The following is a 26,226-nucleotide window of genomic DNA, read 5'->3' on the forward strand; positions in this document are numbered from 1 at the left end:
TTCTAAATATTTTACATTTTTAACCGCAAATCAAGTTGAAAGTCACTAATAAAGTATATGTATATTTTTAAATATTTCACTGCTTAAATTCAGATGTAATCTTCGGTGTATTATTTAAACTGGTAACCTGAAGGAGTGATGCCAGAGGAAGCTTGAACTAATCTACCTAACAGGTGAACTGCTCTTCAAAGTAAAAGCGCATCTGCAAAAGTAATGTTTGGAAGTAACACAGTGAAAAATAGTAAAATAAAAAAATGACTTATGTAATTGCACTTGTATACAGTTACATTTTCATATACTCCGCTTAAATGTATTGTATTTTATTATTATAATTTTAAAAGCAGCCTGTGGATATGGTGTTTATTTTGAATGTTTGAACCGGAAGTTTAGTGTGTCGTTATTAACTTGACCTCACCATCCCAGCTGCCGTTCATTGATTATTCCAGCAGTTAACTGGGAGTGGGTACCGTTACCGTTACCGTGCTGTGTACAGCCCCGTACAGCCAGGGAGCCAGTGTGTCCGGTAAACGGTACCGTGCTGTATACAGCTAGGGTAAATCTGTATACATCTAAAGGCTCTCACGGTAAGACATGATGTCGGGATGGGAACACTGGAGCATCCAGATGTTACCATCTGGTCCATCCGCTAGTCTGACGCTAGTCTGGCGGGAGGACGTCATTGTGGATGTTGATGACGTTGTTTCCATGTATTGACAGTAATAATCAGTGATGACCATGAACAATATGAAGGATGCAGCGACTATCCGCCAGCAGAGCTCCGACAATAACTCCGTCAGCAGCAGTGAGTGGGACATGGCTAATGATGTCTTTGTGTCCGGATACGACGACACTCCGATGGGAGATGGGGTTGCTGCTGGGGACCTTGTTGGGGACCTTGCTGAGGACCTTGTTGGGGACCATGCTGGGGACCTTGCTGGGGACCTTGTTGGGGACCTTGTTGGGGACCTTGCTGGGGACCATGCTGGGGACAGGGACCTACAGCAGCCCGGCTTGGACAGACACCTGCCGCTCTTGTCCCCGGATGGCATGATGCTGGGCCTGGCTGGGGACGAATATTCGGGCTCATCGTATCTGGACATTGATCCAAACTACACAGAAAGTGACGGCAACGTCACGACCAAGAAGCGGATCCGGTCCAACAGCTCCCGGCACCGCGGGGAGATCGTCACGGAGCTGGGACCGGAGGAGGTCCGCTGGTTCTACAAAGAGGACAAGAGGACGTGGAAGCCGTTCGTCGGACACGACTCTTTAAAGATCGAGACGGTCTACCGGAGGTTCAGTGAGCAGAACCCGGACAAGGTCAAACGACCCGTGGATCCCTCCGATGCAGCCCGGTCAGGAGACATGCAGCCGGACAGCGGAGCGGCGGACGGGGGGCAGGAGGAGATCAGGGACCCGGTCCCGGTCCCGGACGTGGAGGCAGTGTGTGTCAGAGGGGGACTCTACGAAGTGGACATCAGGGAGAAGGAATGCTACCCTGTTTACTGGAACCGTGAGCATCCCAATGATTTCATAAGAATAGAATAGAATGGAATGGAACGGTAGCCTATTGCTGCCATTCATTGTTAGGATCTAAAGTTGTCCTGCTAACGGGCTGTCTGTCCCCTAACCTACCACCCTTACACCACCACCACAGTGTTATACTGGACTGGACATCCAGCCAGGCTACTAGCAGCAGCCCAGCCTACTGAAGCTCCACTGGGTCAACCAGCCTCTACTCTCAAGTGATCAAATGAGACAGTTAGTCCTTTTGAAGTGGTAAAAACACCATCTCTGGGCTCCGCTCACTGACTGGTCGATTATTTGTCATTATATGCAGTTGTTGTAGTCAACTAAAATCTATTCTCATTATCGAATAATCTATTTTTTTTAATAAATAGTCATAAAATACCAGAAAAATTTAGAAAAAATATGTATCTAAAGCTCATGTCCAAAGATATTCAGTTTAAAATGATATAAAACAGAGAATCTGCAGCCAGAGAATGTTTTGCATTTTTGCTTAATATATGACTTAAACAATTGATCAATATTTACTCAAAGTGATTAATAGATTGTCTTGTCTAAGTAAATGATATATACAGTATATAAATCATCTATAATGAGCATGTTAGTTGCAGCTCCCTCACTTGATCGGTTAGTCAACTAAGGTTTCGGTCCTGAACTAAACATACAAGTAGAACTGCTGCTCATGGACACTTTTATTTATGTTTATATATGGAAATATTTTGTTCATGGCGCGCACACACGCACGCACACACACGCACACGCACACGCACACGCACACGCACACACAACCTCCCAATGTTTTACTGTCTTCCTTCCCTTCTCCTTCATTTCCTGTCTTTGATATCAGTCACTGACTTTATGTTGAATGAGTGTGCCACCACTTTCATTCCCTGTATGCTCCCTCTTTGGTTGAAAGTGTTTCCTGGTAGCAGTAAATAAAGCATGCCCTTTAATCTGTGTGCTAAACATGTGCTGTCACTCAGAGCAAGACCGTATTCCTGTGATGAGGGGCCAGTGGTTCGTCGATGGAACGTGGCTTCCCCTGGAGGAGGACGAGAGTGATTTCATCGAGATGGAGCACCTCGCCCGTTTCCGGGGGCAACAGATGAGGGACACCTACGAGATGGAGGTGGTGACCACCACAGTGGACATCAAGGATGGTAAGGAAGAAGTAGAGCTGTGGAGATGAGTGTACAGAGATGAGTGTGTTGAGTGAGAGAGCATAGAGGCTGCTGCAGGTGTTGTGAAAGGACTAACCGTGTGTGTGTGTGTGTATGTGTGTGTGTGTGTGTGTGTGTGTGTGTGTGTGTGTGGTGGAGGTAACTGCCATTCAGAACAAGGCCACAAAACCAGTCAGGTGATGTTATTTTAGCTGAGTCCAGCTGAGCCACCAGGAAGCTCACCTGAGAGTGTGATACAGTCTGGATTCAGAGCAGTGGAGTTTCACACACATACACACACATCCTCCACACCCTCACGGGGAACGGTTCATTAATCATGCTGGATGCTGTTAATCACCGTGTGACTGTCTCCCAGCCATCCACAGTCGGAAGCTGAGCAGGAGCCACGTGGACTGGCACAGTGTGGACGAGGTGTACCTGTACAGCGACGCCACCACCTCCAAGATTGCACGCACCGTCACTCAGAGACTGGGCTTCTCTAAAGGTACCTGATGTACACGAGACTAGAGATGTGATGGAATATCTTGTTTAGTCATTCACTTCTACTGTATGAGCAACTCTACCTGGTGAACAGGTTGACATGTCTCATTACTGACATACACATACAGAGGTCAAGGGTCACCAAGGAACTTAACTATAGTGCAGACAAGGAAGTATGGTATCATCAGGAGAACAATCCCAAATAGTTTGATCAATTATCTATCAACCCGTAAAATATTAGAGTTTATCCAATGTGTCACTTTACAGTGGGGGTTCAAGTAGGCCGTTAGGTACGGTACCCCCGTACCGCCGTACCCCCCATCCGCTCCATCCCCCCCATCCCCTCCGTACCCCCGTACCATCGTACCCCCGTACACCTGTACCCCCAGAGACGGGGCACTGAGAGTCAGTTTCCTGTGTCTGTGTCACGTGGGTTTGGCCACTGCCCCTCCTCCTTAAGCAGAAAAATCATACTCCTCTGTGTCCTCCGGTGTCCTCTGGTGTCCTCCTGTGCTCCTGATGGCATTTCCAAGATTTCATAGACCGGAGGAAAACAACCAATCTGATCTGGAGTCTGTCGTCTCTGAGCAGCTGTCAATCACTCACAAATTCCAACCAAACGGTCAAACTAGGCAGCGCTGATCAAATATGAATCAATATTCTGTTACATTAATGTCTATTTCTCTCCTCAGATGTTCTCAGAATCATCTTGTAGTGTACGGTTTAGCTGTAAAATGAGAAAGTTTGTGACCTGGCCGCCATGTTGAGATCAGTTGGGGAAATACCAAGCACCGCCCACCAGCCGGAGCAAACTTTCTCATTTTACAAGTAAATCGTGCACTACAAGATGTTTCTGAGAACATGTGGGGAGAGAAATAGACATTAACGTAACAGAATATTGATTTATATTTCATCAGCGCTGTCTAGTTTGACCGTTTGGTCAGAGTTGGTGAGTGATTGACAGCTAAAATACAACACATCATCTTTGTAGCGTCCATGTTGTTTCCACATTACGACTTAAAGCTCATGAACAGTGCTGGCGAGCTCGCCAGATGTATGGAGGACTGAGACAGCTGGAAGCTCCGCTTGAAAGTCTATCTGAGGACGACCCAATGATATCAATTCTGATAGTTGTATTATCACTGTTTTACATCCACTGCTATTGATTTTTGTTATTAGTCTTACTTGTATTAGTTATTACGGTTGCTTCTCTCTCTCTCTCTCTCTCTCTCTCTCTCTCTCTCTCTCTCTCTCTCTCTCTCTCTCTCTCTCTCTCTCTCTCTCTCTCTCTCTCTAAACCCAACCGGTCTCGGCAGATGGCCTCCCACCCAGAGCCCGGTTCTGCTCCAGGTTTCTACCCGCTAAACGGGGAGTTTTTCCTGGCCACAGCATGGTGCAATGCTCTTGGTGGATCCTGTTGGGTCTCTAAACTATGGTGTACGGTCTAAGACCTGCTCTCTATATAAAGTGTCTCGAGATAACTTCTGTTGTGATTTGACGCTCAATAATAATACATTTAATTGAATTGAATTGAACACAGCCAAGTAGGAGGAACAACTTCCCGACCATCCAAGGAGCATGTGAATGCACCATCGTCTGCCCTCTTCTAGTTTTCTTATGAATTGCTTCTAACTGGTTCCGGTGTCAGTGTGTTTGTGCCCAGCACAGACATGCAGGTTTTAAACCTCCATGTCTTTCCAAAACTCATTCTGTCGGCAAATGCCAACTTGTCGTTTCTTGCAAAAATCTTCGAAGTAAAATTATAAAATAAGTGGTGATGTTGTTTTGTTCCAACAACTCGACAGCAGGTCAAACCAGCGATAGGACTTCTGTAACTCTGATGCCATCTTTACTTCCTGAACACACACAGTGCTCGTAAACTTCTCAACTGGTCATGTATTTAGTTCAACAAAACAAATGATTCTGTGGCACTTACACCAATAATTTGCTATACACGATGTGAAGTGTTTCTAATTTATTTCTACACCATACAGGTGTTAAATGTGTGTGTTCAGGGATGCATGAAGCTGGGGGTGGGGTATGGGGGGATGAAGGTTGGGGTAGCCTCGTATAGTACGTACTTTCCCCTCTACTCTACAGGAATATACCAGAATGTATTTGACATCTCGTAGTCTACTGTGGTCTGTTTTATTTTTACACTCTTAGAAATAAAAGTGCTAACTAAAACATATAGGATTCTTCGTCTTGTCCTAATAGGAGAACTATTTTCTGGTTCCTGGTAGATCCTTTTATAAAGGTTCCACCTGGAACCCTTTCAGAGGGAGAACCCTTCTTTGGTGTAGTAATGGTTTCCCCCAGAACCTTTCCACCTTCTCAGGGTGCTAACAAGACTGAACAGGCCTTAAAGGGCTGATGTGGTGCAGCACAACCCACAACCATCATGGCTCACAGTCCCAGTCTTTGGAGGGAAGTGGTCTGGGTTGGGTTGTGGATCGTCCCTTTTAACACCCATGCTTTCAACAATCCTTGAAGAACTGTTTCTCCCAAAAGGGGTTCTTTAATGGAACCCTTAGTCTTACAAAGAACCCTTGAAAAGCCCTTTCTTCAAAAAAGGGTTCTTCGGAAGAAAATGGTTCTTGGTAGAACCTCAGCCCTTCAGGAAGAACCCTTTTGGAACCCTTATTTCTCAGAGTAAAGTTTGCCTTGCTGCTGGTGTAGTTGTTGTCAGTAGGCAGTGTCAGATAACGGACTGCTGTGGAACACATGTCCTCAGTCTGTAATGTTCCCTCTCACGCCCTCAGCCTCCAGCAGCGGGACACGTCTCCATCGAGGATACGTGGAAGAGGCAGCACCCGAGGACACCCCACCTGAAACCACACACATCGTCTTTGTGGTGCACGGCATCGGCCAGAAGATGGACCAGGGCCGCATCATCAGGAACACCAGCATGTGAGACACGGAGGCTTGTTAGTGGGAGCACAGAGACATGAAACAGGAATCAGAATCATTCTTGAAGTAATCGTCTTGTCTTGTCTTGTCTTGTGTAGGATGAGAGACGCTGCCAGGAAGATGGAGGAGAAGCACTTCTCTGATCGCACCACAGAGCATGTAGAGTTCCTTCCTGTGGAGTGGAGGTCCAAGCTGGCTCTGGATGGAGGTATGCTGAGTTTACACTACAGGGAAGCTCTAGTGGCATAATGCTTTAAATGGGTTAGAATACCTGCAGTGTTGGGGAGGAGTGAAAAAGCCTTTGACAGCCTAGACAGAAACATCCTGTGGAAACTGCTCCGACATTACTGAATACCCAAAACAAGCAACCGATGGCAGGAAACACACAAAGAATGGTTACTGCTGATGGCTAGGCATGAACCAGCCATGACAGCTGAGAGGAGACCATTTGACTCAAGTGGAAACAAGGGAATTATTATTATTAAATATTTGATGATGCAATGTTCAATTCAAACGTGATGAAGGGAACGCTCAAGAATTTGACAATTAAGTTATTATTAACCAACAGTGTGGCTAAAAATGTCATTTTGACCTAAGTGCAGGGTTTGAAATTAGCACCCGCCACCCGTCAAATGCGGGTAATTTGTTGGTGAAATCATCAGGACACATGCCGCTTTGGCAGGCAGGGAAAATGCTAGTGATGGGAATAGAGGACCATAGTTTTCAGCTTTCTTGGCATCTCATGTCTCTGTGACTATCGATTCCTCTCATTGATGCTCCAACAGTTACGCTGCACAATGTTTCAGTTTGTTTGGGACCGGAGACACGGCGGAGAGAAAAAAAAGCACTCAAAAACGTGGCGCTACTAAACCTGAGGGGACGCACCCTATTTTTCCCTGATAAAGCGACACTGTGAACAACAAACCTGTGTTTAAATCAGCAGGAGGAGAGGTAGTAACGTTAGCTGTTAGCAGCCGGTGGGCATCACAGTCCTGACTGGATAAATAGCGGAGCTACTAACATTAATGGAGGTGCCATTCAGTTATTATCGTCAGGCGTTCAAAGTCTGCTCAGGAAAAATGACTATTGGGCGAAGGTAAATTACAACATTACCAAGATGTGTTCAAATGTAATCTCGTAAAATTAAGTTTTTGGTGAGAAACTTTTTTTTAATCAAAGCAAATATTTAAATAATCATAATCATTTGGATTGTGTGTTTTTATGCAAATAACCACTATAGATGACAATAACAAAGTACAGTACAGTACTGTGTACACTACCCTCCCTCCACGGTGTAATTCAAAAACTGTAATTTACCATGTATACAATGTTTTTTTATGTAAAATATATCGAACATTGCATGACATCAGATCTAAAATGTTATTCCTTCATTTAGTGCAGAGATTTCAAAAGTGGCAGATCAAATGTCTGAGTGGCAGACAAAAAAAAAACTTGTCTGCCACTATGACAGGCAGTGAAAAAAGTTCATTTCAGACCCTTCCTAAGTGGTACTGACCCTGGCCCACGGCCCAGGAGGGGGTCCATGCAAAGGTCTATAGCACCGTGTCCATTAGCACTTTTGGCCTCTTTTGGTGGCGCTGAGTCAAACCGTGCAGCAATACCAGTGCATGCAGCGCTCGAAATGGACCTTCTTCTGAGTCGGGCCAATGTGCGCCCGATTCGCCTCCAAGTGGGTTGTGGTGGCGTCTTGCCCGCCGTATCCAACCCGTGACGACCTCCCCTCCCCACAAGTGTGTATGCGAGCAGGTTGCGAGCGAGACTGATCTCTGTGCAGGAGACAAGAGGAAGACGTTCAGCTCTCTTCCAACTGAATCTCTGTGGTTTGAGGTGGTACTTTCAGATATCTGCTGTATTTTATGGCTTCACTTTCAGCTGTATAGGAGTCGTATTAAGTTGCTGCTGATGAAAACCCAACATTTACTGATTTTGCTGCATCATAATAAAAGCTTTTAAAATAACAAAATAACGAGGGACTTCTATTGTGAAGAATTTATAGGAAATGAAATGTTTATCTCTGAATTAGCGGAGCTTTGTTAACGGCTATAAAACAAGTTTACTGCAGAGAGCAGTGCAAGAGAACAAGCAGCAACAATAATGAAGGACTTTTATTGTGAAGAATCTAGGAAATGAAAGGTGTTAATGGAGATGCAGACCCCTGCTGTGCCGAGCCAATCCGAGTCGAGCCAAGCCAGCATATGTGTATGGAAAAACCCTTCAGTATATGGTAGACCCTTAAAGGGACTGTTTGTAAGATTCAGAAATGTCTTGTTAACAGCGACACCTGTGGCCGTTAAGTCAACTAAAGTCAGCATCCTGTTGCTGGCGCTTGTGCTCGCTCTACATAGACATGAAGGAGCATCGCTCAACACAGTGAGGAGACACACGTCAGCTAAAAGCACAACATCACTCTATATTTCAGCTGCTTGGCAGTAATGTTAGCTGACCAGACGAAGGTCTCTCCATGAATCAATGCTGATCTTAGTGTTGGCTTTTCCTGCCTCAGCCTCCCGACCGCGGCCGGAGGGAACAGGGGAGACGCCGGAGTTTTGGTCGGAGACGATAACGTTTCTCTCTGCGGAGCCCCGTCACTTCACAAGACACGGGAAACCTCTGTTGGTCTGGAGAAGCTGCAGCAGTTATTTCTGCACAAACGTCCACTAGATATTCTCAGAGATAAACTAACTCTTCTGCAGTGTGGAGTGTGCACCATGCACGTGAGAGGTGGAGCGAAAGAGTGAGAACGAGCGCGGTGTGTGAGTGAAGGCAGGCAGAGGAGCAGAGTACGGCAGAGACTCCGGCCCTGGAGACCAAAGCTACGGTCTCCCCCGCGTCCTCCGACCGCAGCCAACACTGTTTAACAGACGGGCTTCACTAGATACAACCAAGAGGTTTTGGTGCTTCACTGTAGTTTGTGTTGAAGTCTGAGTTTGAACAGCGTAGCCACACGCGAGCGCGCATGGGACACCGACCAGCAATGATTTATACGTGTAAGAAGTTACAAACAGTCCCTTTTAAATGGGATCAAGTACAACAATCTACTTATTGTTTCACTGACAGTACATGTTTCATTATTTACATGATAAATATATGTATTGTTATCATTAGGACATTCAATTTGGTGTGGTCAACTTGCAGCAGTGGGGTCAGATGTACAGAACACATGTGTCCATAATGTAAAGATGTAAACCAAACTGCAGCTTGAAGAGCTCGTAGCCTCACCAAAAACCAGGGCTGAGAAAAGGAAAGCCAGAAAGAAGAAGAAAATGATGAACAGAGCAGAGAGAAGAGGAAAATGATGAACAGAGCAGAGAGAAGCAGCTGGTGTGATCATGGCAAAGCTGAAGAGTGAGGCAGACTAGCAAAGAAAAGCCAGTGGTACTGGTGTCATATGAAACTAGACCAACTGGAATGGGTGTGGAGGAGGGGACCATCATTCCTAATGGCTGGCGTGCCCTGGGGGCATGAGTTCATCACATGGTTAGATCATAAAATATGTGGGTGACATTTTGACTTGCCAAACTGGAAAGGGTTATAGCATCACCAAAAATACTGATTCATCCTCTGGGGACCATGAATCTGATCTGATTTCACTGAAATCTGGTCAGTAGTTGTTTGTGATACTTGATAAGGTGACTGAATTCTGACTGAACAGAGATGCTTGACGTGAATGCTCAGGGTTGCCAAAATCACGAGGACTCATCCTCTGTCACAATGCAGTTATCCAGATATAGAGCAAAGTGTTGGACAGATGTCATTTACTTCTCTCTGTTTTCACTAGAATATGAATGACTGGTGAGCTGGATGAATTTGTGTGTTGTCCCTGCAGACACGGTGGACTCCATCACCCCGGACAAAGTGCGAGGCCTCAGAGACATGCTGAACAGCAGTGCCATGGACATCATGTACTACACCAGCCCTCTGTACAGAGACGAGGTGAGACTGAGACTACACTACGCTACAGCTTTCCAGTTCCCTTTAAGGAACACATCCAGCCTGAAGCTTAGCCTCGTTCTGTCTCCTCACAGCTGTGTTGCTGCACTCTGTCACCCTGCTGGCAGCTCGGGAGCATCAGAATCAGAATCAGAATCAGAATCAGAAAGGTGTTTATTGCCAGGTGTAAGAGGTATACACTAGGAATTTTCTTTGGCTTTGTTGGTGCAAGACAAACTGTATAATAACAAAAGAATAGATAAAACGTTCGAATAAAATAAGAATAAAATGTACAATTTACAAAACAAGCTATAAACAAAAATAAACATGATATAAACAGATAGTGCAATATTGAGAGTGTATGAGAGAGGGGGAGAGTCAGTGTCGGCGGAGGGGGGGGGGGGCAGTAGTGTGTGTGTGAGGGAGAGACAGTCACAGGGGGGCGGATGGGCTGTTGGAGAGCCCCACTGCCATGGGGAAAAAACTGTTTTGGTGGCGTGAGGTTTTGGTCCTGATGGACCTTAACCTCCTGCCAGATGGCAGAGTCTGAAATAGATGGTTAGTCCCATAGCATTAGTCCCAATCAACTAAATCCAACATCCCACATGGCTGTATAGCACTAAATGATGATCTCCTTCCTAGATGATTAATCAAGAAGCATCAAACATAACCAAATCTGTTTGAATCTTATTGACACGAGAGGCAAATACGTCACAAACGTGTAAATGTGTGTTGTTGTGGTGTGTCTGTGTGTGTGTGTGTAGATTACCAGGGGTTTGACTCTGGAGCTGAATCGTCTGTACTCACTCTTCTGCTCGCGAAATCCAGACTTTGAGACAAATGGGAAGGTGTCCATAGTATCGCACTCGCTGGGCTGCGTCATCACCTACGACATCATGACAGGCTGGGACCCCGTGCTCTTTCATCATCAAGAAGCGCCGGACCCGGAGGAGACGAAGATCCGCTGGCCGAGTGATGAGGAGCGCCACCTTCAGGAGCAGCTGAGACTCACACGCCTCAGGTACTGCATGGGTTATTCCTCAGGTACTGCGTAGGTTATTACTGATGCTTATTGTTATTGTAATTATTATGTATTATATTATGTATTCCTCCTACTATTAATGTATTCAGCCTCCCTTCTACTTTGCACCTACGTCAGAGTTTCAATACGTATAGTCACCAACACTGCAGTAGTTGGTTGCAGGCAGTAGCACCTCTGACCGAATGGTTAATAATGTAACATTTCATTTGTGAAGTTTGATTTGAGTTTACACTTGTGTGTGGTCTTGCATAAGATTTTAGGGAAAACAGGTCCCTTTCATTGTAAGACTGCCCAACAAGCATGCAACGTGCATTGGAGTCATTTTAATGTCTGTATACTATCATCATCCCAGGTTGAGGGACTTGGAGGATCAGTTCCAGGGTCTGCAGACCTCATCTTGTGCAATGCCAGCCTTGAAATTCAAGGTAAAGTTGACAATTGTTTGACTATGTATCTGTTATCATCAGCCACTGCCAACATTTGTCCTACATACTGTATGGTTACAACTACAAACCCTCTGATTTAAACTACAAACCCTCTGATTCAAAATACAAACCTCTGATTCAAACTTCAAACCCTCTGATTCAAACTACTAACCTCTGATTCAAAATACAAACCCTCTGATTCAAGCTTTAAACCCTCTGATTCAAACTACAAACCACCTCTGATTCAAACTACAAACTCTGATTAAAACTACAAACCTCTGATTCAAACTACAAACCCTCTGATTCAAACTACAAATCTCTGATTCAAACTACAAACCCTCTGATTCAAACTACAAACCTCTGATTCAAACTACAAACCACCTCTGATTCAAACTACAAACTCTGATTAAAACTACAAACCTCTGATTCAAACTACAAACCCTCTGATTCAAAATACAAACTGTCTGATTCAAACTACAAACCCTCTGATTCAAACAACAAACCCTCTGATTCAAACTACAAACCTCTGATTCAAAATACAAACTCTGATTCAAAATACAAACTCTGATTTAAACTACAAACTCTCTGATTTAAAATACAAACTCTCTGATTCAAAATACAAACTCTCTGATTTAAAATACAAACTCTGATTCAAACTACAAACCTCTGATTCAAACTACAAACCCTCTGATTCAAACTACAAACTCTCTGATTCAAACTACAAACCTCTGATTCAAACTACAAACCTACAAACCTCTGATTCAAACTACAAACTCTTTGATTCAAACTACAATCCTCTGGTTCAAACTACAAACCACATCTGATTCAAACTACAAACTCTCTGATTCAAACTACAAACCTCTGATTCAAACTACAAACCTCTGATTCAAACTACAAACCCTCTGGTTCAAACTACAAACCCGTCAGAATGAGAAAAAGTCTTTTAGGGGCCAAATGGCATCACGTGACGGACCCATACGTTGTAATTCCATCGTTTGGCCACGATGTGAAGCCTGGTGCTCTTCCTGGGTCCCTGATCTTCAGTGGCCCAGTCCAGCCACAGTCCGACGTACTGGATGTACCTCCGTAGGGACTGACAGCCTGAGAGGCTTTTTGGGGTGAATTATTCTCTCATGTTGGATTTAGCCTGTTCTCTGTGTTGCAGGTAGAGAACTTCTTCTGCATGGGCTCTCCTCTGGCTGTTTTCTTAGCGTTGCGAGGGATCCGGCCTGGAAACAGCGTTGTGCAGGACCACATCCTCCCCACATCTATCTGCAAACGCCTCTGCAACATATTCCATCCCACAGACCCCGTGGTGAGCTACAGTACACTATCCCTATCCCACTTTAATGATCGGCCTGTTGCCAGATGTTTAGGATAAGTAATAACAGAAACAGAACCTTTCAGTGGTTGCCTTGTAGATTTGTGGTGTTACCGTTAGATTGCACAACCAAACAATGAAAACTAGATGACAAACTGGCGTTTACATTCAGATAAAATGTGTAAAATTAACATTTGTGAGAAACCCTAATCTGTGTTTGTTTGTTTCAGGCATACAGACTGGAGCCTCTTATCTTAAAGCACTACAGTAACATCTCACCTGTTCAAATCCACTGGTAAGAGTGGTTGTATATGACAGATAATATATGCTGCTTATTAATGCATTTATCAAAGCAGTGGATGCTGTGATCTAATGAATTGTTTCACATTATCCACAGTTCTTTTGGTTAATAAGTTATTTGTGAAATAAGTTTGTTGCTCTAAACAATTTACAACAAGAGCAATGGTATATACAGACGTGGACAAAATTGTTGGTACCCTTCCGTTAAAGAAAGAAAAACCCACAATGGTCACTGAAATAACTTGAAACTGACAAAAGTAATAATAAATACAAATTTACTGAAAATTGACTAATGAAAATCAGACATTGCTTTTGAATTGTGGTTCAACAGAATCATTTTAAAAAACACACTAATGAAACTGGCCTGGACAAAAATGATGGTACCCTTAACTTAATATTTTGTTGCACAACCTTTTGAGGCAATCACTGCAATCAAGCGATTTCTGTAACTCTCAATGAGACTTCTGCACCTGTCGACAGGTATTTTGTCCCACTCCTCTTGAGCAAACTGCTCCAGCTGTCTCAGGTTTGAAGGGTGCCTTCTCCAGACTGCATGTTTCAGCTCCTTCCACAGATGTTCAATAGGATTTAGATCAGGGCTCATAGAAGGCCACTTCAGAATAGTCCAATGTTTTGTTCTTAGCCATTCTTGGGTGTTTTTAGCTGTGTTTTGGGTCATTATCCTGTTTGAGGACCCATGACCTGCAACTGAGACCAAGCTTTCTGACACTGGGCAGCACATTTCGCTCCAGAATGCCTTGATAGTCTTGAGATTTCATTGTACCCTGCACAGATTCAAGACACCCTGTGCCAGATGCAGCAAAGCAGCCCCATAACATAACCGAGCCTCTTCCATGTTTCACATTAGGTACAGTGTTCTTTTCTTTGTATGCTTCATTTTTGCGTCTGTGAACATAGAGCTGATGTGACTTGCCAAAAAGCTCCAGTTTTGTCTCATCTGTCCAAAGGACATTCTCACAGAAGCTTTGTGGCTTGTCAATATGCATTTTGGAAAATTCTAGTCTCGCTTTTTTATGATTTGGTGTCCTCCTTGGTCGTCTTCCATTAAGTCCACTTTGGCTCAAACAGCGACGGATGGTGCAATCTGACACTGATGTACCTTGACCTTGGAGTTCACCTTTAATCTCTTTGGAAGTTGTTCTGGGCTCTTTGCTTACCATTCGTATTATCCGTCTCTTCAATATGTCATCAATTTTCCTCTTGCGGCCACGTCCAGGGAGGTTGGCTACAGTCCCGTGGACCTTAAACTTCTGAATAATATGTGCAACTGTAGTCACAGGAACATCAAGCTGCTTGGAGATGGTCTTATAGCCTTTACCTTTAACATGAAGGTCTATAATGTTCTTTCTGATCTCCTGAGACAACTCTCTCCTTAGCTTTCTGTGGTCCATGTTCAGTGTGGTACACACCATGATGCCAAACAGCACAGTGACTACTTTTCACCCTTTAAATAGGCAGACTGACTGATTACAAGTTTGAAGATACCTGTGATGCTAATTACAGGACACACCTTAGTTTAATATGTCCCTATGGTCACATTATTTTCCATCTTTTCTAGGGGTACCATCATTTTTGTCCAGGTCAGTTTCATTAGTTTGTTTTTTAAAATGATTCTGTTGAACCACAATTCAAAAACAATGTCTGATTTTCATTAGTTAATTTTCAGTAAATTTGTATTTATTATTACTTTTGTCAGTTTCAAGTTATTTCAGTGACCATTGTGGGTTTTTCTTTCTTTAACGGAAGGTTACCAACAATTTTGTCCACGTGTGTGTATATATATATGTATATATATATATGTATATATATACATATATATATATATATACAGTCTGTCTGTTATTATATAACCAAACTGTGATTGAAGCTACAGTGTGCCCAGTTCAATGACAGAATGAGGACGATGTGATGTGCAGGTACAACACCACCAGCCCGACACCGTACGATCAGATCCGGTCCACGCTGCTCAACCCAGTGAAGGAGAAGGAGACGGCATCGGTCTCGGACTCAGAGAGCATCCCCAGCCCCTGCACATCCCCCCCCCAGGCCCGACGGCACTATGGAGAGTCCATCACCAGCCTTGGCAAGGCCAGCATCATGGGTGAGCACACAGGGAGGGTTATGGCTGCATGGATGGCAGACGGAGTAGAACATAATAGAAGTAAAGTAATAAAAATACCTGATGATGTGAAACCCAGCTGAAAATCAGCCCTTACATGCGGGCTGTGTACCTGATCTGAGCTGAGCTGAGAGAAACTGCTGATATTGTAGCAAGGCCCGCAGCTGACTAAGCTCGGTCTAAACAGATCAATAGATGCAATTAGCTCCTGTCTCCTGGACTGACAGCATGATGCTACTTTCCCTTTACAGTGGACGATGGGTTGTGTCTCTGACTGTTTGACATGCTTCGAGGTGTGTTCTGTTTGGCTCTCATCATGTAATCACTCCTATTTGTTATGTCTGTTGTGTCTTGTGAGCCCATGTGGGCTGGCCACCTGTTGGTACACGACACTCTGACTAGGGATGCTCATTTTGAAAAATGTTCTTAACCGATAACCGACCCTCGTTAACCGATTATTAACCGTTAACCGACAAGATTAGTGCCTCGTACCAGCTGCAGGAGCACAACAGATATTGGTTAACGGGAGTCTCCAGTTCACCGTCCGGGAGCGTTAACTTAGCAGCTACGATGCTGCGTGTAGTGTCGCGGACATGCAGCCACTTTCCCAGTAAAAGTCTCCACCACACATTTAGTTTAGTTTAGCAGGTTGTCAGCTGTGTGTCTGCCCGGCGGAACTTTAGTGAATGGCCAACAAACAGTGTGTATTTGTGCTACGTTAGCAGTTCTAGCATTGCCGGAGGCTTCGTGCTCGCCGCCGCCACATGTAGTCTGTGTAACTTTAGTGAGTTCCCAACAGACCGTGTGTGTGTGTTGGTGGTGAGTGTGAGGTTGTTGGTGGTGTTCTAGCTGTGATCGTAGGTGTAGCAGTGTGTGTACAGTTTATTTGTTGGTGAATAAATGCTATGAAACTACAACTCCTCCACTCTGCTCAAGAGAGCCAGAGACCGGAGCCAACTTCCTGTATCCTGCAACTCCGGCTCCGCCTCTTAAGGTGGACTGTTAAGGTGGATCAGCTTTTCTCCTTAAAGAGACGAACCGCTCCTCTGAGCCGCTCAGGTTTTGAGTTCATTATTAATATTTCTTTTAACCGTTTTAACCGATAGCGTTAATCGGTTGAAATGCTTAATGTTGGTTAACGGTTAAACGGTTAATTATGGACATCCCTAACGCAGACTAAAGGCACACTTCCATTATTAAGTAGATGTGTTTGGAGTTATTCTTATTATCACTACTAAATATGTCCTCTTTATTGAGCTCCTGCTTCACATGCATGTCAAAGGATTTAAATAAGGCACTTCATTCATGAGGACTAGTCTGTGTCATTCATTCTCCAACCCACTTCAAATCCTGTTGAGGGTCACATGTCTGGAGCGAGAAGCAGGGCGACTTCTGGACCGGACGCCAGTCTATTACAATCCTGTAATCCTGAATATTACAGGATTAACACACACACGCACAAACACACACACACACACACACACACACACACACACACACACTCTGTTGTAACCATCGTGCTTTTGATACAAACCTTTTTAGGACATGAACCTGTACTTTTCGGGAGCTTTTACTCTGTATGAACTGAAAGGTCCAGCTTCACTCATCAATATTTATATAACAACATTGTTATTCTTATTCATTTTAATGCTAGTGACCAAGGAAGGCAGCTGAGTATTCTCTTAAAAGGAATAGTGGGACATTTTGGGAAATATGCATATGGACTTCCTTGCTGAGAGTTAGATCTCATGTCTATACGCTGAATATGAAGCTAAGCCTAGCTTAGCATAGGCTGTGGATCCACCTAGCTCTAAAGCTTCCTCATTAACATGTTGTATCTTACTGAAAAGCAGGAAGTGACTGCACCAGGCTCAGAAACCGTCTGGGACATAACACCCTGTCGGGGGGCGCGCAAGATGGCCCTCTGAGTAGTCCTATCTGGATGAGCTGTTTTTTGTTACATATAGTGCGGGCAAAACAACTATTTTAACTTGTATTTCGACTGTAATTCTACCCGACTACTTTTGGTTAACACCATTAAACCAAAATGAAAAGCTGAGAGAAAAGAAAGGCCGATGTTAGGAGGGCGCTAACTTCTGCTAACTCTGCTAGCATACCTGCAACACCAACTGTTGATGGGCAAACTGAAGCTAAGAACACACTCATTGACAACATGCACGACTATCTCGGCTCGGATTCCAACGCTGTGAAGGTAACGATGATGGAAGAAGATTTTCCAGCTCTTCCCATCACACCGTCTCAGTCTCCGGCAGTTCAACAGAGGAAAGTTGTAGACACGGAGACGACCAGTCTCCCAGTTGTCATCTCTCTCTCAACTGATCAACAACAGATCAGACGCCCTGGAAAAGACGGTCAGTGACAACTCCAATGTGATGACAGAAGTGAAAGAAGCCGTCAAGGAAAACGCAAGGCAAATGGCAGACGTTAAAGAGACGTTTGATTCTGTTTGTGCCGAGATAAAAAGCATTAAGGATAGAGTCGACCACGTTGAATCACGGATCCTAAAATACCAGGCAAGCTCCGACGCACATGAGAAACGGATCTCTCACTTGGAAAGCTGCTCGCGCTGCTGGAGTCTAAAACTCTACGGCTTAGATGAGAAAGAAAAGAAGGATGCGTGAAAAGAAGTCATCTGAGTGTGCCAAGCTCTTCTTCCAGAGGACAGAGATAAACTAGCAGACGTCATTGATACGGTGCATCGTCTTGGTCCAAGAAAGCCGAACAACACCCAACCTAGAGGCATCATCCTTCAGTTCACCTCTCGGATCTACCGCGATGCTGTCTGGCGTTCGGCGAAGAACTCGACCTTTCTGAAGAACAAGAACTTGAAGCTGGCAGACGACTTGTCTGCAGAAGACAGAGACAGGAGGAACAGACTGTGGCCTGCCGTGGAAAAGGCACGGAAAGAAAACAAGCTGGCTTTCTTTGTTGGTGGCCGTGCTTTTGGGAATGGAGCCGAAATATTCCCTCCTTAGACACATGGTTGGTGTGCCATATTAACACGAGGTACAATTAGGGTAAAGTTTATAATGTTACCTAATTTTTCTCTCTTCTCTCTCTTCTATTAATGCCGGAGGTCATTATTTTATGTTAGTTTTTTTACAAATACATAACTGCACTAGCAAGTTAATTAATAATTAATTAGGAGCAAGTTGCCTTATGTTAAAAGCTTCTAAATAGTGTTTCATTTATTTTCAAGCAGGTGCATATGCTGTGTAAAAGGAGATGGATGATACAGTAAGGTTAAAAGCAGCTATTTTTAGTTGTTCATCTATTCTCTTTTTGTTATATAAAGAGATGAAGAGAAGAAATAACAATCTTAAAAATGTCCAGAGGATATACAGTATGCCACTTTGAGCACGTTGCACTGTATCCTCATGTTCACATAGTGTTACTTGTTTCCTCACCTTATGTTCACATATTTCTTAAAAAGGTTTGCTGTTCCCTTCCCCTTGTTACTACATTCTTAGGGACCGCAAGTTTCCTATTTTGGTGTATTACCATTTATCTGGTCTAATACTTTATTTCATTTTCTTATTACATTTTATTCATTATGTCTTTGTCTATTATTTCACTAAACGCAAGAGGACTAAGAAATCACGTCAAACGTAAACCTACATTTCTATATTGCAAACAATTTAATACTGACTTTTGCTTTATACTAGAATCTCATTCAACTGAACAAGATGTACGTTTTTGGAGATCACAGTGGGGATGTAATTTATTGCTGTCTCATGGGTCAGAACGTTCAGCTGGTGTTTGTATTCTGAAAAAACACTTTAATGGAAAAGTTTTATTGTCTGACTGTGACACGGATGGACATTATATATTCCTTGTACTTGAAGTTGCAAACTCTAACTACATCTTAGTTAATGTTTATGGCTAGAACTCACAAACAGAGAATAATGCTTATTTTGACAGATTAGAAAGGCGTTTACTTCACTGGTTATCTAAATTTCCAAATTCTTCTATACTTTTCAGAGGAGATTTTAATACTGTACTGGATAACCATATTGACAGGTGGCCTGCAAGGGCTTCAGATTCCTCCAGTTCTCAAGTGAAGATGTTCATACATAGATTTAATTTAACTGATACATGGAGGGATACCCATCTACTACAGAAATCATATACATGGTGCAACAAGTCACTGTCAAGCCCGTCACGTATTGATTATTGGCTTATCTCCAAAGATTTAAAAAATGTTTTCACAGACATTCTGCCTACCCCATTATCTGATCATAAGACTATTCATATTTGTATTCCTCTATCATCTTTCTCTGTTACTCCTAAATCCTCATACTGGAAACTAAATAGTACTATTCTTAAACATAAGGTTGTAATTGCTGAAGTTGAAAGGATGATTAGGCATTATTGGAACAAGGCTCTAACTGAAAATGTGTATAGTAATAATGTGGAATTGTTAAAGTATGAAATTGCTAAAAACCTTAGGAAATACAGTAGCGATTTAGCGAAAAGAAGAAGAGCAGAGGAAAATGATACAATACTTAAAATGACATCCTTAACCTCCAAGCCAGTAGATGTCCTCACTGAGTCAGAAAAGACTGAGCTTATTGATCAACAGCATAGGTTGGATGAGATCTATAAACGTAAAGCTGAGGGTGCATTAGTTAGATCACGTAGAAGATGGCTCGAAGAGGGAGAACAGAACTCTGCATATTTTTTTAGACTAGAGCGACAACAATCTAAAAACAACTCCATACAAAGATTAAGAATCGATGGGTCCGTCACGGATGATCCAAAGAAAATAGCAAACTATTGTGCTGAGTTTTACAGTAATCTCTACGCCTCCAATTACTGTCATCAATCTGCCTCTCCCTTTTTTGATGCTATTCCTAATATCAATCAGTTGAACGAGGCAGATAGTGACTTTTGTGACAGGCCCATTTTATTGAATGAAATCACTGATGCTATAAACCACTTAAAACTCAATAAATGGCCTGGAACAGATGGCTTTACGGACACATTTTATAAACAATTTTCTGTAAACTTAGCCCCGTTTCTTAAAGAAGTATTTGCTGAAAGTACTGACAGAGGTTCTCTCCCTCCTACACTATGTCAAGGTCTGATCAGCCTGATCCCTAAACCTAAAAAAGATCCCCTATTGTTAGACAATTGGCGCCCAATCTCTTTATTAAATAATGAATACAAAATCTTTGCTCTTGTACCGGCTAATAGATTAAAATCTGTACTAGACACCATCATAGATGAAAGTCAATCTGGTTTTATGCAAAATAGGCATATCTCTAACAATGTAAGATTCATTTTAGATATATTAGATTACTTCGATTTTGTTCAAGACGATAGTTTTATTCTTTTTTAGACTTTTATAAAGCTTTCGATACTTTGGAACATGATTTTATAATGATTGCTGTGAACAAATTTGGGTTTGGTAACTTCTTTTGCAAATCAGTCCAAACATGAAATACTAACAGGAACAGTTCTATTAAACTAAACAGTGGCACTTCACCAACGTTCCCCTTAAAACGCGGGGTCCGGCAAGGATGTCCCTTTTCTGTATACTTGATCCTTTTAGCTGCACAACTTCTCAATCTACAAATTAAAACAGCTCTTTAAAAGGCATTGCTATTGCCAACAGGGAGATAATTATTAGTCAGCTGGAGGATGATACCGCCTTGTTTCTTAGGGACACATCCCAAATTTCTGTGTCAGTCAGCATTATCCAGACCTTTTCCAAGGCTTCTGGGCTCTCCCTTAATCTTAATAAATGTGAACTATTACCAGTGAAAGAAAGCACGGTGACCTCAATCTCTAATATTCCTGTGAGAAACACTGTCACATATCTTGGGATCCAAATTACTAAAGATAGGAAATCCAGAGGTGCTTTAAACTTTAACCCAATTATAGAAAAGACCCAAAAGGTTCTGAACCAGTGGTTACAAAGAGACTTGTCTCTAGAGGGCAGAGTTCTGCTCACTAAGGCAGAAGGTATATCTCGTCTAACCTATGCTGCTCAGTCATTATATGCTAATAGTTCAATATGCAAATCTATTGATAGGACACTAAGCAATTTCTTATGGAAAAACAAAACCCACTATATGCGAAAATCTGTGGTTCTGAATACATAAAACAATGGTGGGCTACATTTGATAGACTTCAGCTCTCTAAACAACACATTCAAAATAAACTGGATCAAACAATATCTAAAAAATCCTACCTCTATTTGGAACTTCATCTCTCATCACGTCCTCTCACATTTAGGTTAACTTAAATTCATTCTGCTTTGTACCTATAATATTCAGAAAATCCCAATTAAGCTTTCCAATTTTCATCAGGTTCTTTTGGCTTGGGCGCTGATTTACAAGCACAATTTCTCTCCGCAGAGATGTTATATTTGGAACAACTGTACTATTTTATATAAGAACATGTCTTTATTTTATGATAAATGGTTTAACAATGGTATTATACTCGTGAGTCAGTTGTTTAATAGAGAAGGACTACTTTATAATTACTCCGAATTTCTCGCCTGGTACAAAATACCAATAACCCCAAAAGAATTTTCTATTGTTTTTGATGCCATCCCATCTGGTTTGTACATGTTATTGAAGAATGCTGACCAATCTCTGCCCTTGTCAGTGTCGCCCCCTGACCCAATTCAATCTCCGTTAGCTAAAGTCTGTTTTTCTGTTAATAGAGGTATGAACTCCAGGATAAGGGCCTTGTTTCAGGACAGCATGGTTTCTACTCCAGCAGCAACATTTTATTGGAGTAATTTTGTTTGTGATATTGACTGGAAGAAAGTTTGGTCCTTACCGCAAAAGTTCCTTCTAACATATAAGGTAAAAGAGGTGTCATTTAAGTTGATCCACAGATTCTATCCAGTGAAACATTTCTTACTAAAGTTAAAGAGTGACATAGATGTAAACTGTTCCTTCTGCGAATCACATCCTGAAACTTGCTCTCATTTATTCTGGTCCTGTAAATATACATTCGAATTGTGGAAAGATGTCAATAATTTTATACTTGTTAACATTTTCTCAGATTTTGCACTGTACTATAGAAATATTATATTTGGCTGCTATGATTACAGTAACAAAGACAGTAATGCATTTTTTTTATTAATTAAACACAAGTGTAAATTTACCAAAAAAAAGCACAATTACTTTGTATTTATGAAAGAAATGAAATTATATCTGTCAACAATCTCTTCCTCACATGAATGTATGCAATTTCTTTAATGTTTTTAAGTGAAATTATTGTCATACTCTCGCGTGGTCTTTTTTATTATCATCTACTTATTTATTTATTTATTTTTTTTATTTTATGTTTGTTTTGTTTCATTTCTGTTGTCCTTTTATGTTTGTCACAGCTCTTTGTTTATGTTTTCGCAATGCTTCTTTTGTATATAAATGTTTTTGATGTTTTTCTGCTGTTACTATGTATACTGTCATTTTGAAATAAAAAAAAAAGAACGCTAAAAAAAACAAACAAAAACAAAACATTAACACCCTGTCATTTTATACATTTTTAGGGATTAAACAAACACAATTCACTGTGTTTATTAGTTTCCCCATTTCCAGTCTTTATGCTAAGCTAAGCTAACCGGCTGTTGGCTATAGCTTCATATTCACCGTATTGACATGAAAGTGGTACCTATCTGCTGACCCGGCGGCAGACATTCATCACGTTTTTTTGGTTCATTTGATGGCTTAATAGACATGCTAGTTAGCCTAACATATTGTTAGCATGCTGTTAGCCTAACATTTTGTTAGCATGCTGTTGGTCTAACATAATGTGGTAGATAAGATAGGTACGGTCATGTTGCAGGGAACACTTAAACAGGGACTGGACCCAGATGCAGAGTTGCGGAGGCTGCAGGATTACTGCAGTGATTTATTGTAGATTCAACTTCCAGGTGGCAGGGGTCCAAATAGAAGGTTTAGCAGGCAGGTTGCAGGCAGGCTGCAGGCAAACAGGGGCCTGTTTCACAAAAGCGGAATGAATAAATCCACAATAATATTTTCAATTCAATTCAATTTATTTTTATATAGCGTCAAATCATAACAGAAGTTCTCTCGAGATGCTTTCTATATAGAGCAGGTCTTAGACCGTACACCATAGTTTAGAGACCCAACAAGATCCACCAAGAGCATTGCAACGCGCTGTGGCCAGGAAAAACTCCCCGTTTAGCGGGTAGAAACCTAGAGCAGAACCGGGCTCTGGGTGGGCGGCCATCTGCCGAGACCGATGTCCTGATATTTGACTCTGCATTGATAACTGAAATGAATGAATTCTATGAAGCATGAATCTTACTGCTCCTCAGGTGCTGCCAGTCTTGGAAAGGGAATCGGAGGAATCCTGTTTTCCCGTTTCTCCCGTTCTAGTGGCCAGGTGGGCGGAGTGGAGGAGGAGCCGTTAGATTCTGAGGGTGAAAATTTGGCATCAGGAGAGGAAGGAGCACCGGCGGCAGAGAGCGAAGAGAAGGACAAAGAAATAGAGGAAGAGAGAACGGAGGTGGAGCCCATCATGTCCCAGTCCATCTCCGCTGTCATGGACAGCACCTCGTGTAAGTACTGTGCTTTTTACCTACAGCTGGATATCAGAGGGTCAAAATCAATTATACCGACGAATAATGATGAATGATTCTCCAAAGACATGTTCCTTCCAAAGAGAAGGAACAGGACTAGGACAAATAATGTCTTGGGGTGTTGAGCTGTGTTTTAAAGGTGGCAGTGTCCACAGATCTGCAATGGGAGAGAGTTCCACAGTTTAGGAGCTACAGCCTCAAAAGCACAGCCTCCTTTTGTCTTGAGCCTGGAGCGATGAACAACCTACAAAGCCTGATTCCTAGTGGTGATAGAGGGCTGCAGGAGGTCTTTAAGGGAGGTAGGTGCTTGACCATGCAAGACTTTAAACGGGATCAAAAGAATCTTGAACTAGATTCTGAATTTGATGGGAAGCCAGTGTAAAGAAATCTAAACTGTTAAGTTACATATGACCTTTTGGAGGACTTGGTAAGAAGCTTGGCAGCAGCACTTTGGACCACTTTTAAGCTGTTCAGGGAAGTCTTGCTAAGGACAGAACCTTAGGGTACACCACAAAACAGAGACTCAGTTGATGAGGCATAAATGAAAGTAAAGAAGATTGAGCCTCTCAACCGAGATGTGGTGGTCCACAGTATCAGAAGTAGCACTGAGATCTAACCGTACCAATACAGAAGGTAGGTAGGTAGACAGGTAGGTAGACAGGCAGGTAGGTAGACAGGCAGGTAGGTAGACAGGTAGGTAGACAGGCAGGTAGGTAGACAGGTAGGTAGTTAGACAGGCAGGCAGGTAGGTAGACATGCAGGTAGACATGCAGGTAGACAGGTGGGTAGATAGATAGGTAGACAGGTAGGTAGACCGGTAGGTAGGTAGGTAGACAGGCAGGTAGACAGGTAGGTAGGTAGGTAGACATGCAGGCAGGTAGACAGGTAGGAAGGTAGACAGGTAGGCAGGTAGACAGGCAGGCAGGTAGACAGGCAGGTAGGTAGACAGGCAGGCAGGTAAGTAGCTTGTCCAACCATTTCATTTGTCCTCTGACAGCCACAGATACCAGATAGTTTTCCTTTTCTTGTCTGTATGAGTAAGTTGAAGAAGATTACCAACCCTAGCTTTACCATGTTCTCCAGACTCTATGACAGGAGTCCACCAGAGTTCAGAGACACTGTGTGCAGCTGGATACTAATCAGTCTTTAACATGTAGACAGTGAGAGCTCCAGACTCTATGACAGGAGTCCACCAGAGGTCAGAGAAAACTGTATACAGCTGGACATTAATCTTTTTTTTTCTCTGTTCTAGTGGAACTGGAGCGACGCATCGACTTTGAGCTGCGGGAGGGCATGGTGGAGAGCCGCTATTGGTCAGCAGTGACCTCACACACGGCCTATTGGTGCTCTTACGACGTGGCTCTGTTCCTCCTCACCTTCATGTACAGACCACAAGAGCCTGTTGAACCTGCAGAAGAAAACCCAGAGACCTCATAACGGGCCAACTGACACACGGAGCCATCACGGCGGGGGGGTCACTTCACTTTCTAATCACACCTTTTCACATATAAACTGAGAGCCCAACTTATGGAACACAAAATGAAGAATGAAGTCACTTCATTTTCTAATTTCTTAATTCACATAAAAACAATTCTCTGCTTGACCCAATTTTTTAAATGTGAAATATTAAATATAAATAATATATTATAAAATTATTAGATATAGGTTTGGGAAATTTTGGAAGACTAATTATTATTTAAAATGATGTTTACATTTTGTTTGATCAAACAGTGATTAATGCTTAATTTAATTTAACTTCATTATTTGTTACTATTTGATAGGAAGACGTTCCCTGCTAGCAGCCTAAAGTAAACACCAGAGGGTAGTTTTCATTTTAATGTTGGCTGTAATAAGTTTTCAAACTTCAGAAATTTCTATTTTTCACTTGAATTTGTCATCCATCATACACCCACAATGGCAAAAACAGTTTCAATTTGAATGAAAGATTTCATGTTAAACTTGTCAGTCCTTGACATGCTGCTAGCAGAGCAAACTGATCCACTGTTAGAACCAAGTGAATTGAAATGAATTGACCCAACACAGACACACAACCTCTTAATTCCTCCCAGTTTACACACTCTGACCTCGATGTGACCTTTGCTCCAGACTGAGCAGACAGACAGTATGCTGTGCCTGTCCTCTGTTTCCTGTTGTGTCCGGCCGTATCGATGACGTCCCACTGAACATTACCTGTCTGATCACAAAGCTCTGCTGGTCCTGACTGTGGATGTGCTGCTGAGACTGTAGCCGTAGAGGAAGCCCCAGTGTCCATGCCTCAGAGGAGTGATCATGGTAGGTCATATTATAGAGAAGGCTATAGGGAATTCTTTTCCAGCACAGTGCACCACTCAGACATTGAATC

At 42.7% G+C, this 26,226-nt stretch overlaps 1 protein-coding gene across 1 annotated transcript; it reads left to right on the plus strand.

Annotated features, from left to right (window-relative positions):
* The first annotated feature begins 141 nt into the window (after positions 1-141).
* ddhd1b (DDHD domain containing 1b) lies at positions 142-25,822 on the plus strand. Its single transcript, XM_074615452.1, has 13 exons — positions 142-1,513; positions 2,511-2,687; positions 3,064-3,192; positions 5,951-6,098; positions 6,197-6,306; positions 9,946-10,052; positions 10,814-11,070; positions 11,444-11,516; positions 12,682-12,831; positions 13,068-13,132; positions 15,075-15,259; positions 23,601-23,843; positions 25,117-25,822. Exons 1-13 carry the CDS (start codon positions 730-732, stop codon positions 25,299-25,301), a joined length of 2,613 nt encoding a protein of 870 aa, XP_074471553.1. The 5' UTR covers positions 142-729; the 3' UTR covers positions 25,302-25,822.
* The last annotated feature ends 404 nt before the right edge of the window (positions 25,823-26,226 follow it).

This window comes from Sebastes fasciatus, chromosome 18 (genome assembly GCF_043250625.1).
Source record: "Sebastes fasciatus isolate fSebFas1 chromosome 18, fSebFas1.pri, whole genome shotgun sequence".
Classification (NCBI taxonomy): Eukaryota; Metazoa; Chordata; class Actinopteri; order Perciformes; family Sebastidae; genus Sebastes; species Sebastes fasciatus.